The sequence below is a fragment of the Mustela erminea genome, chromosome 8 (genome assembly GCF_009829155.1).
Source record: "Mustela erminea isolate mMusErm1 chromosome 8, mMusErm1.Pri, whole genome shotgun sequence".
NCBI lineage: Eukaryota > Metazoa > Chordata > Mammalia > Carnivora > Mustelidae > Mustela > Mustela erminea.
This window is the reverse complement of record NC_045621.1, coordinates 44,931,472-44,946,274: the sequence shown is the minus strand read 5'-3', so window position 1 is coordinate 44,946,274 and position 14,803 is coordinate 44,931,472. Positions and strand designations below refer to the sequence as shown.

Genomic DNA, 14,803 nt, shown 5'->3' with positions numbered 1-14,803 from the left:
GTTGTCTCCCATGCGCGTCTGTGCCTCTGTCTTCGGCAGCTTGCTTCCAGTGACACACCCAGGACCTAGACAGCAGTGAGAGTGGGTGTCACATTGCTGGGCTCGGCTCATTTCTGCCTGAGACTTTGGTACTCGGCGGAACTCATTTGATCCCTGGTGACACTGAACATGAGCTAAGATGTGCACTTCTCTCCTATGTTGGGTTCTGGTGTGGGGACATTCGGGTGATGGACTCCAGCACCTGTGAGCAAAAATAGTGATATGGGCATATTTCAGTAACACACACGAACCTCAGAACTCCGTTATCTTCAGCTACTTAAAATGGTTAGCCGTCTAGAAAAACCGTCTTAACAGCCTGTTGTATAGATTTTAGACTTCAGATTTCTGTTCAGATTTTAATCCACACGTCTGTGACAGCATGCAACGTATTAAAGCATTCTTGTCAAGTCTGTTCTTTGAAATTATTTAAGAATCTTTTGTACTGTGTATGATATACACACAGAAACGTGCACAGCCTCCAGTACATAGGGAACTGTTCATAACTCACCCCCCAGTAGAGCCCCCAGACCAGGACAGGAGCGGTGTCTGGGCCCCTGGGCCCTCCAGACCCTGCTCCTCCCCTCCTTCCCAAAGGAACCCCTCTCTGGCATTCCATACCAAAGGCACTTTGGCCTGCTTCTGAGGTTTCTAGAAATGGACTCATTAACATGTGTCTCTTTGTGTTTGGCTTCTCTCACTCAGCACCCGCCTCGTGCAGTGTGTCCTTGTTGTCCTGTGTAGCAAGAGCTCACTGCTGTAGGTAGCTGCCTGCCGCCCCACTCACGGGCACAGCACTGTGTTCGTCCGTCCTATGGTCGGTAGGTATTTGGGCATTTGCTAACCAGAGCTGTGACGGGTGATCCTGGGACACGTGTCCATGGATATGTCCCCAGGTGCAAACAGGCAGGTGCGAAGTGGCTTGAGCTTCACACTTTAGGGAATGCGTGTGCCTGCCTCTCATATGTGAGACCCAGCCATTTCTGAAGCACCGTCCCAGCCATGCAGGGCAGTGCCCACAGCCTGTGTTCCTACTAGCGCTTGCTGCTGGCAACCACTCTGAGTTCGGTTTGGTTACCAGTGAGGCTCGGCACATTTTCTTGTCTCACGTCAAGTGCTTGCCTGTTCATGCCTCTCTCTCATTTTTGTGGTGGGTTGTCACCCTTTTTCTTGACTTGGGTGGTTCTGTTCATGTCCTGGTCCCGAGCCCTCTGTTGGTGTTGTGTGTCACACATGCCTTCTGCCTCGCTGCTGCATTTCCTCTGCCTGATGGCCCCTGTGTAGCACGTGAGCTTCCGCTCCCGGTGCAGCCGGGCCCCTCGGTCTGGTCTAGACCAGAGTCAGGACCCGGCCCATCTGTGCCGCCATGCCTGTAGGCTTGTGTACATTTGCATATCTGTTCCCTTTCGGAAAGACTGGTGTTCTTTCTTCACCTATGCAGCCAGTGTATTTTATTCATATTCAGTTTGTGTCTCTGAAATATTTGTATGTATTTAGTAATTGGTTTTATATATAGAAGTGACCTTTCGTGATCATTAGTTACTGCAGTGTATTTTACTCTTGAAATAATATACTTTAAATGTATTTTCACTTTAATGGGCTGGTAGAGTTTTCAACGTAAGAAGCACATCAGGAGAGTTTTTTGTTTGTTTGTTTGTTTTTGTTTTGTTTTAAGATTTTATTTATTTGACAGAGAGAGATCACAAGTAGGCAGAGAGGCAAGCAGAGAGAGAGGAAGGAGGAAGCAGGCTCCCTGCCGAGCAGAGAGCCCAATTCGGGACTCGATCCCAGAACCCTGAGATCATGACCTGAGCCGAAGGCAGAGGCTCAACCCACTGAGCCACCCAGGTGCCCCATCAGGAGAGTTTTTATTCTGCATGAGATCTAATTCTTGTACCAATGTTTGAAAGTAATTACTAGATCTGAGTTCTATCACAACAGTTGTGTGAGATGGTGACTTCCAGGCTGTGATGGCCCATAGTCAAGATTCCAGGCACGAGGATGAAAGCCTATCAGGGGAAACTAAATTGCAGATTTGTGTTGGCAACAGACACAATTGGTCTTTGAGTGCAGACTTGTATCTGCGGTGGGCTGATGGGACAGGCGGGGTGGTCACACCATCGCCCTCACCACTGAGCCCGCTGGCTAGATGACACTCTCCTCCATCCACAGCCCCGTGCTGGTCAACCACTGCATGTATTGTGTGTGGAGACTCCCTTGTGTGAAGAGACCTTCCTGGCCAAGGTGTTCCTGGGGTGCTGACCACCTGTGAGGGGTGGCACATGGTGTCGGGAAATCCCCCAGAGGTCCTGAGGTCGCTGGTCTGGAGTGGAGGGTGGGCTTCAGCATCGTTATTTCTAGAACTCCTTGGATCATTCTGGTGTGCAGCCAGGATTGAGAACTGAGCATCCAGGTGAGTCCTATTGCCCAGTGTTAGGAATCTGACTACCAAACGGGCTCCGTGGCCTGTCAATGGGGACAGCCCTCTGTTCTGGGAGCCCACCCCCCTAGATGACAGCACCCAGCCCTTTTCTGAGCCCTGTGAGAAGGACTTCTGCTCGGGGGCCAAACCACAGGTGTGCACAACGGGACTGCGTATACCCTGAAAGGGGGTCCTGCCCCCTTTCCATCCTCCTGTGCTTTGCTCAAGCCTTGTTTCTGTATCCTAATTAATGTGTTTTCCTCTGGAGGAGGGAAGTCATTGTTTATCAAAGGATGGGAGTTAAAACTGTAAGTATGAGCTAGTTGATGTGTGCCACAACTAACCTACAAATAACCAGGTTTCCAGATTGCTAAAAAGCAGCTCAGGCTAAATTAGTTCCTCGTAGTTTACCAGAATCTCCCAATAAAAATAACATCTTAAGCTTCACAAAATGTGAAAAGATTTGACTTCAGAAAACATTTTAGATCTGTTTACACGTCAAAAACAATTTCTTCCCTACCTACTGAACGTCCTCCCCACCCCAGCCAAAGCATTGGAATGTTCTCTGCTTCCCTCCACGCTCGTCACTAGCAGCAACCCTGGTGGTTTTCAATTTGTGGATTTGGGTGGTCAGGTTTTATTATTAATAATAAACTGTGTACGGTTTGGGTATTTGGCACGCTCGTGTAGGCTTTGCAGCCCTGAGTGTGGTCTTGTGAGGAGACAGGCCTGGCAGGCCGCTGTGGTGGACGCCACTCGGGGGCTCTTATGTGAGCGGGGCCGAGGGCGGGCTCCGCAGCATGAAGGAGAGCCTTGTTCCCAGCAGCTAAAAGGGCGTTTGTGGGGGAATGCAAATGGCCTGGGGCGTCTCCCATTGGTAAGCATTTGAAAACTCAGTGCAAGGCATCTGTGCAGTTTCTTGTTTTTTTATTTTTTTAAGTGAATCTCCTATTGAATATTTAATTACAGTTTTGTTGCATTTGTAAACATTTACAGTATTTTTAATTTTAAATAATTCTCCAACTCTGTTTTACTTATTGATACCAGTTGACGCTATGAGCTCTAAGGAACAGTGAATTCTTACGATTCGTGGCATTTCGTCTCATTCAGCACGAACACATGATCTCTAGCCAGGTTTTACTTAGCTTAACTACATTGAGGGATCTCAGATACACAGATTCCAAGGGACAATCCAACAGAATGTCAGGCTTTGTTCTCTGAGGAGCCTGGAGCGAGCGCAGCGACCTTTCTGTTCGTTGCTATATACAAGCCCAGCCTGCTCATTCACTTCGTTTAAAAAATAATTTTTTAAAAAATAGGCTCAAAGGACTGGAGTTGAAAGATCAAACACCTGATCCAGAAAGTAACTCTCTGTCCCATTTTTGAAGTTGGGCCTTCCTCAGAGGCCCGTGGGGCAGGAGAAACATGAGTCCATCATGACAAGTGGTGTCTAGAAGCACCTTCTCCTCCCCATAGGCCCCCAGGTACTGGGCTGGTGCCCAACGCCATCTCCTCGGCCCCCCATGCTGCCTGGTCTGTTCTCACCAGCCTGTCCCTTACATCCTGCCCCATGTGTGGAGGAGGCTTTGTCTTTTCTGTTTCCATCTCTGTCCCCATCAACCAGATCAGAATCTGGCACATAAAGCCTGTCCAATGAATGAATGGTAGTCAGCATGAATTTGTCCTTGTTAAAAAGTGAAAATTAGAGCTTTTAGGTGTTCGTGTACTGAATGTGTTTTATCGGTTCTGTAACTCTGTGTTAAGGTGGAAGTATCTGGGTGAGCCCAGGGTTGATGTGCGCAAGTGTGGAGTCCCCGTGTTGTGCACCGGAAACTAATACAGTATGATGTAAAGTAGCTGGGATTCAAATACAAACTTTAAAAAAAAGGAGAGGAGAAACAGTTGTTTTTTAACTCAGTATTTCCTAAGTGTCAGAAGAACTGCTCTGTGAGGCGCATCGGGTTAGAATTGAGATCTCTCTAATAAGAGCGCCAAGATTTCCATATTCACGAAGAGAATAGACAATGAGAAAGCAGAAAGCAGCAGAATCTGCTGAGATGAGTAAACAGCTAGAAGGATGCTGGCTGTTCCTTGAATATGCTCTCCTGTGAAGCACGAAAGACAGACGGTCCCTCTGTGGTGCGTGGTGTTATTGGCGTTGGCCGCGGCCACGGCCATGTGCAAGTGTGAGGACCTGTACCCTGGTGGTGCCCGCTGCCCCTGGGAGGAGGGTCCAGGGAGTTCCCCAGGGGGCCGCCCTTGTGACCAGTCACCATCTGCCCCCTCTTGTAATGTGGCCTTGGCTGGACACGTCAGGGAGGTTCCGTGGTGTTCCTGTTGTCTGTTTGTGCCGGAAGGAACCTTCCTGCATTCAGGAAGGTGGGCTTGGCTTGATGGGAACCAAGAGAGTCCGTAAGGTGCTTTCTCCCACGCTGTGCGGGTGGAGGGACCACAGGTCAGTCGTATGTCCTCCTGTGAGGACACAGGTGACAGACAGCTCAGGGGACAAGGGCTGATGGGGGCCAGTGTCTCCTCCAGGGGAGGCAGCTACTCCTTGCCACGTTGTGTTGTGCTTGCCCGTTCCTGGGATTTAGCTGGGATGGAGGATTTGTTCTTTGTGCTTCCTTGAGTTCTGGAGCCCGTGATGCCAGCCAGGGATACAGCTGAATCAGGAAGGGTCAGAGGCTCCTGAAACATGTCGTTGGGATCAGCCTGTCCCTGGAGTGCTCGTGGAGGCCTCACAAGCATCCCTCCCATGGAGGGAAAGTGGATCCATGTTGACAGGTGTTTTCCCAGGTTTGGTTTGCTGGGAAACTCTCAGGAACAACCTTCCTCCACCTACCGAGACACTCTGCTGCTTGCCCGGCTTTGTGTTGTCCAGTCTCCTGCACCCACAGTTGTGAAGGACCAGAGGCCATCTTTTCTTCCTTCATCTGGGTCTTCCCCCTCGTGCACCCCCTCCTCATCATCAGGCAGTCTGATCACTTCTCCGTGAGGCCAGCAGCACCGGGAGGTGGAAGGAAACCCGGAGCTCCTCATTCCACTATGGTTTCTTTTGTCAGCTGGGTCCACTTGAGAATTACCAGTGGATTTGCATTTCCCCTGCATAGACGGCCCTCTGTGCCCTCTGCCCTTCCGTGCCCCCCACCGCGCCCTGCATCACCTCTTGCTCCTGGTTGCAAGGCACGCTGTATCCTGACACGGGTAACCCTTGGCATATATCCTCAGCTGTCCTTGGTGCTGGTGCTTGGTTAGGGGTATTCCAGGTGACTGCATGTCTGGGCACGTTATACGCAGATCCCTGTGTTCGTGCGATTTTCTGACAAGCCCACTTGTAGACTGGAAATAGGCTCTGTGTGTTCTGAATCAATGTTCAGCCTGACTCTGGCTATCTTTGGAGGGTACTGAGCCGCGATGCTCAGAATCAGAGGTGACTTTGTGCCTTCGGTCACCCATAGCTTGGCCTGGCCGCGTCCGTCCTCCCACGTGCCCTCTGCCCAGTGGCCAGCACATGGTGTGCACAGAGCTCTGGTGAGCTGCTCTTCTTGGGCGCCGATGGGGTCATTTCCTCGGACCCTGGGAAGGCCCCAGACAAAAGCCCGTATGTCGTGATGGGAGCTTCTGAAGGTGCTTTGGAATCAGTGTAATGAACTTTCTTTGTGTTTCCCTTGGATGAGCTAAAATCAAGCCCTACCGCAGCTATGGAGGACCTGGTCCCCAGGGATTCATGCTTTCTGACCAGCACCCTCTACCCACAGAAGGCTCTCTGTGATGGAACTGTAGGGGCACACTGCCTCCGAGAACACAGACACACCTACAGCTAGACAAAAAGTCTGTGAATGAGAGCGTGTACTGGGGGTGTGAAAACAGTGGCAGCAAAGACAGTTTCTCTAATGATATTAACAATTTATGAGCAGTTTGTCAAAATACTTGTAGAGTCTCACACCAAAACCCATTTCATGTGTATCAGAAAGAAACATGAAAATCTAGCAACAGCAAGCAACTCAGTGAGTGAAAACCCAGCACTGGAAAACCAAGCATAAAATAAAACTGATTATTTACCAAACCAGCGAACAGAAGATCAATTTTAGCACTTCCAGAAAATGGAAAAAATTGCAATGAGAAAACCTGAGCAGACTACATACAAACGAGCATTTGAATATTAAAACGAGGACAAATCCCAGTATTTCCTTCCTTTCTTGGGGGAAACCTGGTCCTTACCTCCTGTGTTTGTCCTTTATTTTTACACCTGGAAAGCCTCCCTTCTGACAGTGCTGGTGGCCGCCCACGTGGGGTCTCCTGCCGAGCTTGACCACCACCGGCTGTCCTGCTGTATAGCCAGTTCTGATACTGTCTACCTGGAGGATCAGACCCACGAGTCTGGAAGTCCAGGCTGCAGGTCAGATGTGTCCATGGCCCCCTCCTTGGGCTTGTTGAATTGTGTCAGAACAGCTCACAGAACTCAGGGGAGTTCTGACGTAGGTTTACTGGTTCATTGAAGGGTGTGCCCAAGGATGCAGGTGGGCAGCCAAATGGTGTGGTACGTGCGGGTGAGGTCTGGGCAGGTCCCAAGTGCTGGAGTCTCTGTCCCCGTGCTGTTGGTATGTGTCACGTTCTTGGCACATGGAAAGCTCTCTGAACCCCATCGTGTGGGCTTCCTCATGACCAACTGTTAGGTCCATTGCCAGCCCCTCACCCCTCTCTGATGGTGCTGAAAAGTCTAAGCTTCTAATGATGGCTCGCTCTTCTGGTGACCAGCCCCTTCCAGAAGCCTCCCAAGAGTCCAGCCACCACATTAGATCAGGAGTTTGCAAGGGTTTTTAGGAGCCTGGTGCCAGGAACCAGGGGCAGGGGTGTGTGTGTGTGTGTGTGTGTGTGTGTGTGTGTGTGTGTGTACACATACATATGTATATATATATACAGACAAGCACATGTATGTATGTATGTATTTGCACATATACACATATGTGTACACACACACACATGCTATCTCACAAAATTAGAAAATCATCCAAGTTTTGAAAGGAAACAAGAGACCAGGGCAGAGGCTTGCACACAAATATGGAGGAGAAGGGAGAGCTGGGTCCAGGGAGCCAGCTGCTTTGGTTAGACCCTGCCGCTGGTTGCCGCCTGGGAGGCTCCCCGGACCACATGGGGCTGATGATACCTGCTCACAGTGCTCATGGGAGCTTTAAATGTGCGAGGCCTAGTGTAGGAGGCTCACAATAGATTTATTGCTGTAAAACCTACAGCTCAAATGGGTGAACATTTAAAAGGTAAACACACAGACCCACTGTGCCACCCCCAAACGTACCATGAGAATACTCTGCAAGAAAAAATACTCCAAGGACATAAAGATACATCACAAGAGCGAAAGATAACTACTTGCCCGGGGAGTTATCAGGAACCACAGTGAAATACTGGCTGCCCTTCCCATTTGCAGCAAGTGACAGTCGCCAGTACTAATGAAGACGAAGTCATGTGATAATCCTGAGGACTGACAGATGGAGGTGTGGGGTCAGGTGGTGATCCCGAATACTGATGGAGACGTGCAGTCACGTCGTGATCCCGAGTACTGGTGGACAGAGACACGTGGTGATCCTGAGTACTGATAGAGATGCAGGGTCACGTGGTGATCCCGAGTACGGATGGACAGAGGTGTGGGCTGATCCTGAGTACTGATAGAGACGTGGGGTCACGTGGTGATCCTGAGTACTGATAGACAGAGACATAGGGTGATCCCGAGTACTCATGAAGATGCAGGGAGCCTGCCGCTCATGGCACATGATTGTCTATGTATGAAGGCACTTGGGAAAGCAATTAGAAGATGCTTCGAGGGGCGCCTGGGTGGCTCAGTGGGTTAAGCCTCTGCCTTCAGCTCGGGTCATGATCCCAGGGTCCTGGGATCGAGCCCCGCATTGGGCTCTCTGCTCAGCGGGGAGTCAGCTTCCTCTCCTCTCTCTGCCTACTTGTGATCTCTCTCCCTCTGTCAAATAAATAAATAAAATCTTTAAAAAAAAAAGAAGAAGAAGATGCTTCGAGGGCTATAAGGTTCCTTTTGTTAAATATGTTGATTTTGTTGATCCTTCCTAAGCAAATCCTCAATATGATGACGTCTGCTCATGTTCATGGCAGTACAGTTTCGAACAACGACAATAGCAAGGACGATCTAAAAATGCCTTCCAGTCAGAAACGGGTTTGTAAAATGTAAACTGTGCTTTGCTCACCTTCTGAAGTATCTTTCCACCATGAAGAATCCTGGTTTGTTCTGCACAACAGGAACTCTGCTGCTCACAGGGAAGGGGTAGGTGCAGGCGTGCCGTGGAGTCTGAGCCCGGCCCCGAGGAGCATGGATCAGATGCGCACGGGTCTTACTATAGAGCGGTGGGTCTGGACTTTGCTTTGTGGGTCTGTTTCTCAAAGTTGCCTGTTTTCTCTTTGGGTGAGTAACCAGCACGCAAGAAAACCACAGAGCACAGGATTCTGACTTTTTAGTAAAGCCTGGTAAACGTGCTCGAAGTAAGTAGTCGATGAGCTGGAAGGAACAGAAACTTCCCTCTGACACGCATGGAAACGAAGCCGGCTCGGTTTCCTTGTACACAAGCATCACAGTGTGCCCACCCAGGGTGCACACTCCGTCCCTCTCACTGGCACTGGGGGGTGTGCACAGAAGCGCTCTGAGCGTCTGCTGTTTTTGCTCCAGTGAGAAGGAAGCCACCACGCTGCCAGCACCAAATTCAGAATGGTCTTTTATGTAACAGTATCAAACTTCCCTTGGTGGTTTTGTGTTAGGTAATAGTAAGTCTTCATGCTGATGACTTCTGCATTTTAGATGGGATGCAATTATGTAAAATCTTCATGGGAAGAAGGCCTCTTATTAAAACTTCTCCCATCTTTTTCCTTCCTTTGAGAAGCCGTCACGGCATCAGCAACATCCTGAATTAGAACCCTGGGCCCGTCTGCACACCTTCGCTCCCTGTCAGGCAAGGAGCCCCGCGGCCACCCTCCACTCCCCGGGCCGAGGCTCCAGTAGGTCACCTGTCTGTGCTTCCTTCTGCGCCAGGTGCGGTGGCCAGCACAGAGGTGAAGATGAAGCTGCAGGAGTTTGTCCTCAATAAGAAGAAGGCTCTGGCCCACCGGAACCTGAACCACTGCATCTCCAGCGACCCCCGCTACTGGTACGGGTAAGTGGGGGCGTGCGCAGGCTCCGAGCCTCCTCTCGGTGGCCCGAGTAGCACCCGGTTCTTCACCCAGCGAGGCAGGGGGGCAGGTGTGGACAGGAAGGCTGTGCGCACAGCCACGAACACAGGGTAATGGGCAGTCCGGTGGGTCTTGCGCAGAGGCGGTCTTCCAGACAGAGAGGGGCCCATCTGTCAGTGAACGGACTGACGCGTGCAGGGCTAGTGCCTGGGCCTGACTCTCCTCACCATATATTTTGGCTGCAAAAGGAGCCACTTAAACTGGATCTCTGGTTCTAAATTGTCCGAATGCACCTACTGAATTTCAACCTGGTGTTTTATTGACTGCTGGGTAAGCCCACAGCTGCTGTGGCGTATTTTATTTCTGCGCTAGGAACCCTCTCCCAAGACAGGCATAACGGACAGAGGCCACCAGGGAACCTTGCTCCTGCTGATAGTTAAAGAAAGCTGGTGTGGTGTTGCAGGAAGGTCAGAAGTGATGCCCACGTGCATAGGGATGTCCTCGGAGCATAAACTCGCTGCAAGGGGCTGGCCATGGCCCAGGCCACGTGGGGCACAGAGGGGCAGTTGTACATGGCTTTAAACCATGATCAAGGGTGCTTTGCAGGCTTTGCTTAGAAATACAGTTTTCCGCTGTCTTTGAGGGTAATTTTCATTTCTTACAGTAAACCCATAGGGTAGTTTTCATAAGTCAAAATATGGTTATCATTCATTGTATTGGGGAAAAACACATCTATCTTCAAGCTCTTAAAGGGGCAACTATTTGACTAAATCAAACACCACCATGTCCCCCTGGGATGGTCCCATATATCCTGGCCGACTACGTCGTCATCAGTACAACCAGAAAGGAATATTATTCCAAGGCAGAGAAAGTGGCCCTCATGCCGTGTGCTGCCACAACATGCCACCAGGTCCGGAAGGCTGTGCTCACGCCTGTCTGCACATGTGTGGGCGTGCACGCAGGTCAGCCAGTGACACGACTCCCACTGCAGAGCAGAGGCAGTGGCGGCCGTGGAAAGCCACAAGCAAGGCCATGCGCCCACATCCACCGCAGGCAGGATTCTTTGGAAACGCCAGTAGCAGCACCTGGTGGCCCCACATCTGGGCCCCCAGACAACCGGGGCTGCAGTGGGGAAGCTGCACTGTCCCCTGGGGGTGGGGCCACTGGGCAACACCCCCAAGAAAGCAGTTTGGGTAGCCTGTGAGATGGTATCCGTGGGGTTCACACTGAAGACAGCAGGAAGAGGAGTGGGCTTCGGGGACTCAGACTGGGAGGCACTGGGGGGATCTGAGAGGACAGGCCAGTGAAGGCACCAAGAGGGCAGAGGCGTCCTAGGACCTGCTGGGATGGAGCATTTAGTAGCAGTGACTTGTGGGCTGAGAGGGTCAGTCAGGGACACTACTGGGGATGTAAGGCTGGCAAGGGGACAGGGGACCGGAAGCCTGCAGAAGTTGTGGGCTGACCATGTCGGATGGTAGAAGGTTGGTGCCAGGCTCCCTGTGAGCGGGCAGGAGGCTGGGACGGGAGACCACTGGCCGGAACAGAGGCTGTGGTGATGGGTCACATGTGACAGGAGAGTGTGTCACCTCCAGTCCTAGAGGCTGTGGGGGAGGGTGGGTCCCAGCAGAAAGGGAGCACTGTGGAGAGAGTCTGGAATGGAAGGAGGGGCTTCTGGGGAGGAGCTCCCGGGCAGGGAAGGGGGAGAGAGGGAAGGCAGGTAGCTTTCCATCCTGGGTTGTGGGGTCCCAGTAGGGACTGAGGCGGCTGCTGCCTGGGGAGCAGGGCTCCTCAGGCCTGACCCGGACACAGCCTGCCTGCCCTGGGTTCAGCTCCCTTAGAGGGATTTGGGGCACATGGGCTGGAGTGGGGAAGTCAGCCAGAGGACAGGTTTGTTTGCACTGAATTTGGCAGCGGTCTTGTGCTGTCACTCTAAACCCAACATCACGGAGTGACTGTCGCATTCACTTGCTGTGTGAAGGCAGAAACATGGTCAGAAAACTGGGTCTTTGTGGAGGAAAAACTGAACTTTGACCTTGGCTTCACTTCACCCGCAATGATTATTAGCCCAAATGTAAACCCAAACACAAAAGCTGAAACTCCTAGAAGAAAAGATAGGAGAAGTTTTCACAGCCTGGGGCAGAGGTGGACAGAGTTCTTAGGACACTTCTGTCATCGAGCATAAGCCAAAAACTCCAGCGATGGACTTTGTGACAATTAAAAACTGCTCTTTCAAAGGCACCACGAAGAAAATAAAAAGGCAAACCGTGGACTGGAAAAATATTCACAATTCCTATCACTTCTCACAGGGTTTATATCCAAAATATATAAAGAGTTCCTGCCACTCAATAATAAAAAGATAAGTGATATACTGAAAAAAATACAAGCAAAAGATTTGAATTAATACCTCAGAAAATAAGACCTATAAATAGCCAGCCAGTCCATGAAAAGATGGTTAGCTGTCAGGGAAATGCAAATCTCAGCCATTGGGTGTCACCCCCTCGCACCCAGTGGGGTGCCTGGAGTTTAGCTGGCCAAGCGGTGAAGATGTGGGGCCTGTGGACTGTGGCGTGCAGCCAGGGGGAGTGGAGTGGTGCAGCTGGTGGCAAATGGTCCACCAGTTTCTCATAAAGGTGAACGTGCCCCTCTCCGCTCAAGACCCTGTCCTGCCAGGGTCTGCCCCAGAGGTAAAACTTCTGTCCACACACACGCGTGTTCTTGGGGTCCCGGATGCATCGTTTGTTGCTGCCAAAGAACGGAAGCAGCCCAAACACCCACCAGAGGGAGAACACAGGAGGCGGCAGGCCCTAGAGATGGGATGCTCGGGCGGAGAAGCGACATGGACCCCTGTTCGGGGATGCGGGTAAATAACGATCTGGAGTCAGCATAATGAATATAGCAACAGAGCCAGCTGGCGACTGGGCTAGGGGCCCCAAGCTCGGCTGCGGATGGCATGGGGTCCTGTCGGTGGAGACAACGCTGCTCTGTGTCCACAGTGGTGGTGGCCCCCCACGTGTCCCTGGGCCCAGAGATGAGGCTGTTCTAATGGAGATTTGTTGTGCGGGTGCCAGACAGGGCGGACTGCAGCGCCTCAGCATGATGGAGACAATGTGAACTGTTCACCGACCATTTTAGGCTGATTGCACATTGAAATGATTGTAACTGGCATGTATTGGGTTAAAGAGTGTCATAAAGTCAATTCAGCCATATTTACTCATTTCAGCAGGGCTGCTGTGCCATTTGAATTGCTTGGGTAACTCACATCGTCCTTGCGCTGGGCAGTGCTGGTTAGGCGAGGACAGGTTGTGTTGAGGTCACTTGTATAAGTCTGACTTGGCGGGAAAGACCGGCTGTGGAGGGCTGAGGCAGCTGGATGCCATGGCACAGCCTGAGGAGGGCCCAGAGAGCCGAGGAGAGGGCGCTCCTCTCTGTGCTTCCGTCTGCACCTCCTTGAAGACCACAGGTCATCCACCAGCGACCTGGACGCTGGCACAGGTGCCACCAAGCACCTCCTGCCAAGCTGTGACCAAGGGCTGTGACCGGGGCCATGACTTGGGGCCGGGAGCTGGGGCTGGGCCTATGGGCAGGGCTGAGGCTCATGGAAGGGGCCACCCTCAGGTTCTGCTCCCCTGTGTGAGGGGATGGGGGTAGCAGGTGTGCACATGGGAGTGTGTGAGGGTCTGTGCATGGAGTGGAGTGCACTGAGTGTGTGAGAGTGTGTCAATGTACAGGTAGGGGGTGTGTGAGCGTGTAGGTGTGTGGGGTGGGGTACATGTGACTGCGAGCATGTCAGTGTGTGGGGAAGAGTGTCTGTGAGAGCACGTCAGTGTGCGTGTGAGTGTGTGAGCATGTCAGTATGCGGGGTGGGGTACGTGTGACTATTGAGAGTGTGTCAGTGGTGGGGGAGGATGTGTGTGAGAGCGTGTCAGTGTGCAGGGTGGGGTATGTGTGAGGTATGAGGGTGGGGTACGATACTGCAGGTGTGTGCGAGATGGAGAGCGTGTCACTGGGGGGTATGCATGCAGTCCAGGGTCAGGACTTCACTTTTGCTCACCCTCCAGGTCCTTGTTCCCTGGGACACACGTACACGGTCCCTGGGGCGGGTGGCGGCGGGGAGGGGTGACAGCGGGTTTTCCTGGAGCAACCCACTTAGCTCTGTGGTGGGCACCTAGGGACGAGCTCTCGTCCAGGAGTCAGAAGGGTTCCAGGCAGTTGCATGGTGGGGATGTGAGTCACTTGCTTGAAGGCTGGGGGCTCTGTGGTGATAGCCCTGGCCTCCTGCGTGCTGGCCCAGCCCCATGTCCTGGGACGATGCGGGACTGCTGTGTGCTGAGCCCAGGTCATGGCCTTGCACTGTGGTTCTAAGGGCCCTATGAGAGAGGGAGGGTTTCACCCTGTCATCATCTCCAGAGAGCAAACCAGAAGAGAAAATCTATTAGATCTTGAACAAATACAGCTTTTCCAACTTGTGGCTTCTTTATAAACAGTGTATAATTGAAGTCTAATAACAATAGTTATTATTTATAATACTATTCTACCAATAATTATTATTCACACTTTCGGGTCACAAAATGCACACATGGGTCTTTCCATGCGTCTCATGAAAGAGAAGGCGAATTCCTTCTCACATTGTGACTTAGCACTAAGAAGTTTGAAACCGGCTAAGGCCACATTCCCTGAAGGACACCTCAGAAGACGTGATTTGGTAGAGATAGTGTTGCCCTCAGACTTTTTTTTTTCTTTTTTAAGATTTTATTTATTTATTTATTTGACACAGAAAGAGAGAGAGTGAGAGAGAGCACAAATAGAGCAGCAGGGAGAGGGAGAAGCAGACTCCTCACTGAGCAGGGAGCCTGATGCAGAACTCGGTCCCAGAACCCTGGGATCATGACCAGAGCCGAAGGCAAATGCATAACAACTGAGCCACCTGGGGCAACCACCCTCAGACCTTTAATAAGATTGTCAGACAGTGTCCCCCTGACGTGAGACCAGGGTTGTCTCAGCGGAAGCACAAGTGAAAAGGAGGGCTTCTTGCCTAAGGAGGTGACCCTGTGTCGCGGGTACAGTCGTGTGCATGCACCTGTCCCCAGGAGCATGAGCTCTTGCCCACTACACAGCCTGGCTGGGCCCCACAGCCCAGATGTCCAG

The 14,803-nt window shown here is 51.6% G+C and overlaps 1 protein-coding gene across 9 annotated transcripts in view; it reads left to right on the top strand.

Moving 5' to 3' along the window:
* HDAC4 (histone deacetylase 4) overlaps positions 1–14,803 on the top strand; it is a 288,152-nt gene that overhangs the window by 191,437 nt on the left and 81,912 nt on the right. For 8 of the 9 annotated variants that reach the window (XM_032355373.1, XM_032355375.1, XM_032355374.1 and 5 more), the window contains one exon: positions 9,522–9,642. In XM_032355373.1, the coding sequence (XP_032211264.1) occupies positions 9,522–9,642 (121 nt within the window). The remainder of the gene's footprint in view (positions 1–9,521; positions 9,643–14,803) is intronic. The other variant, XM_032355369.1, reaches the window with a different exon arrangement.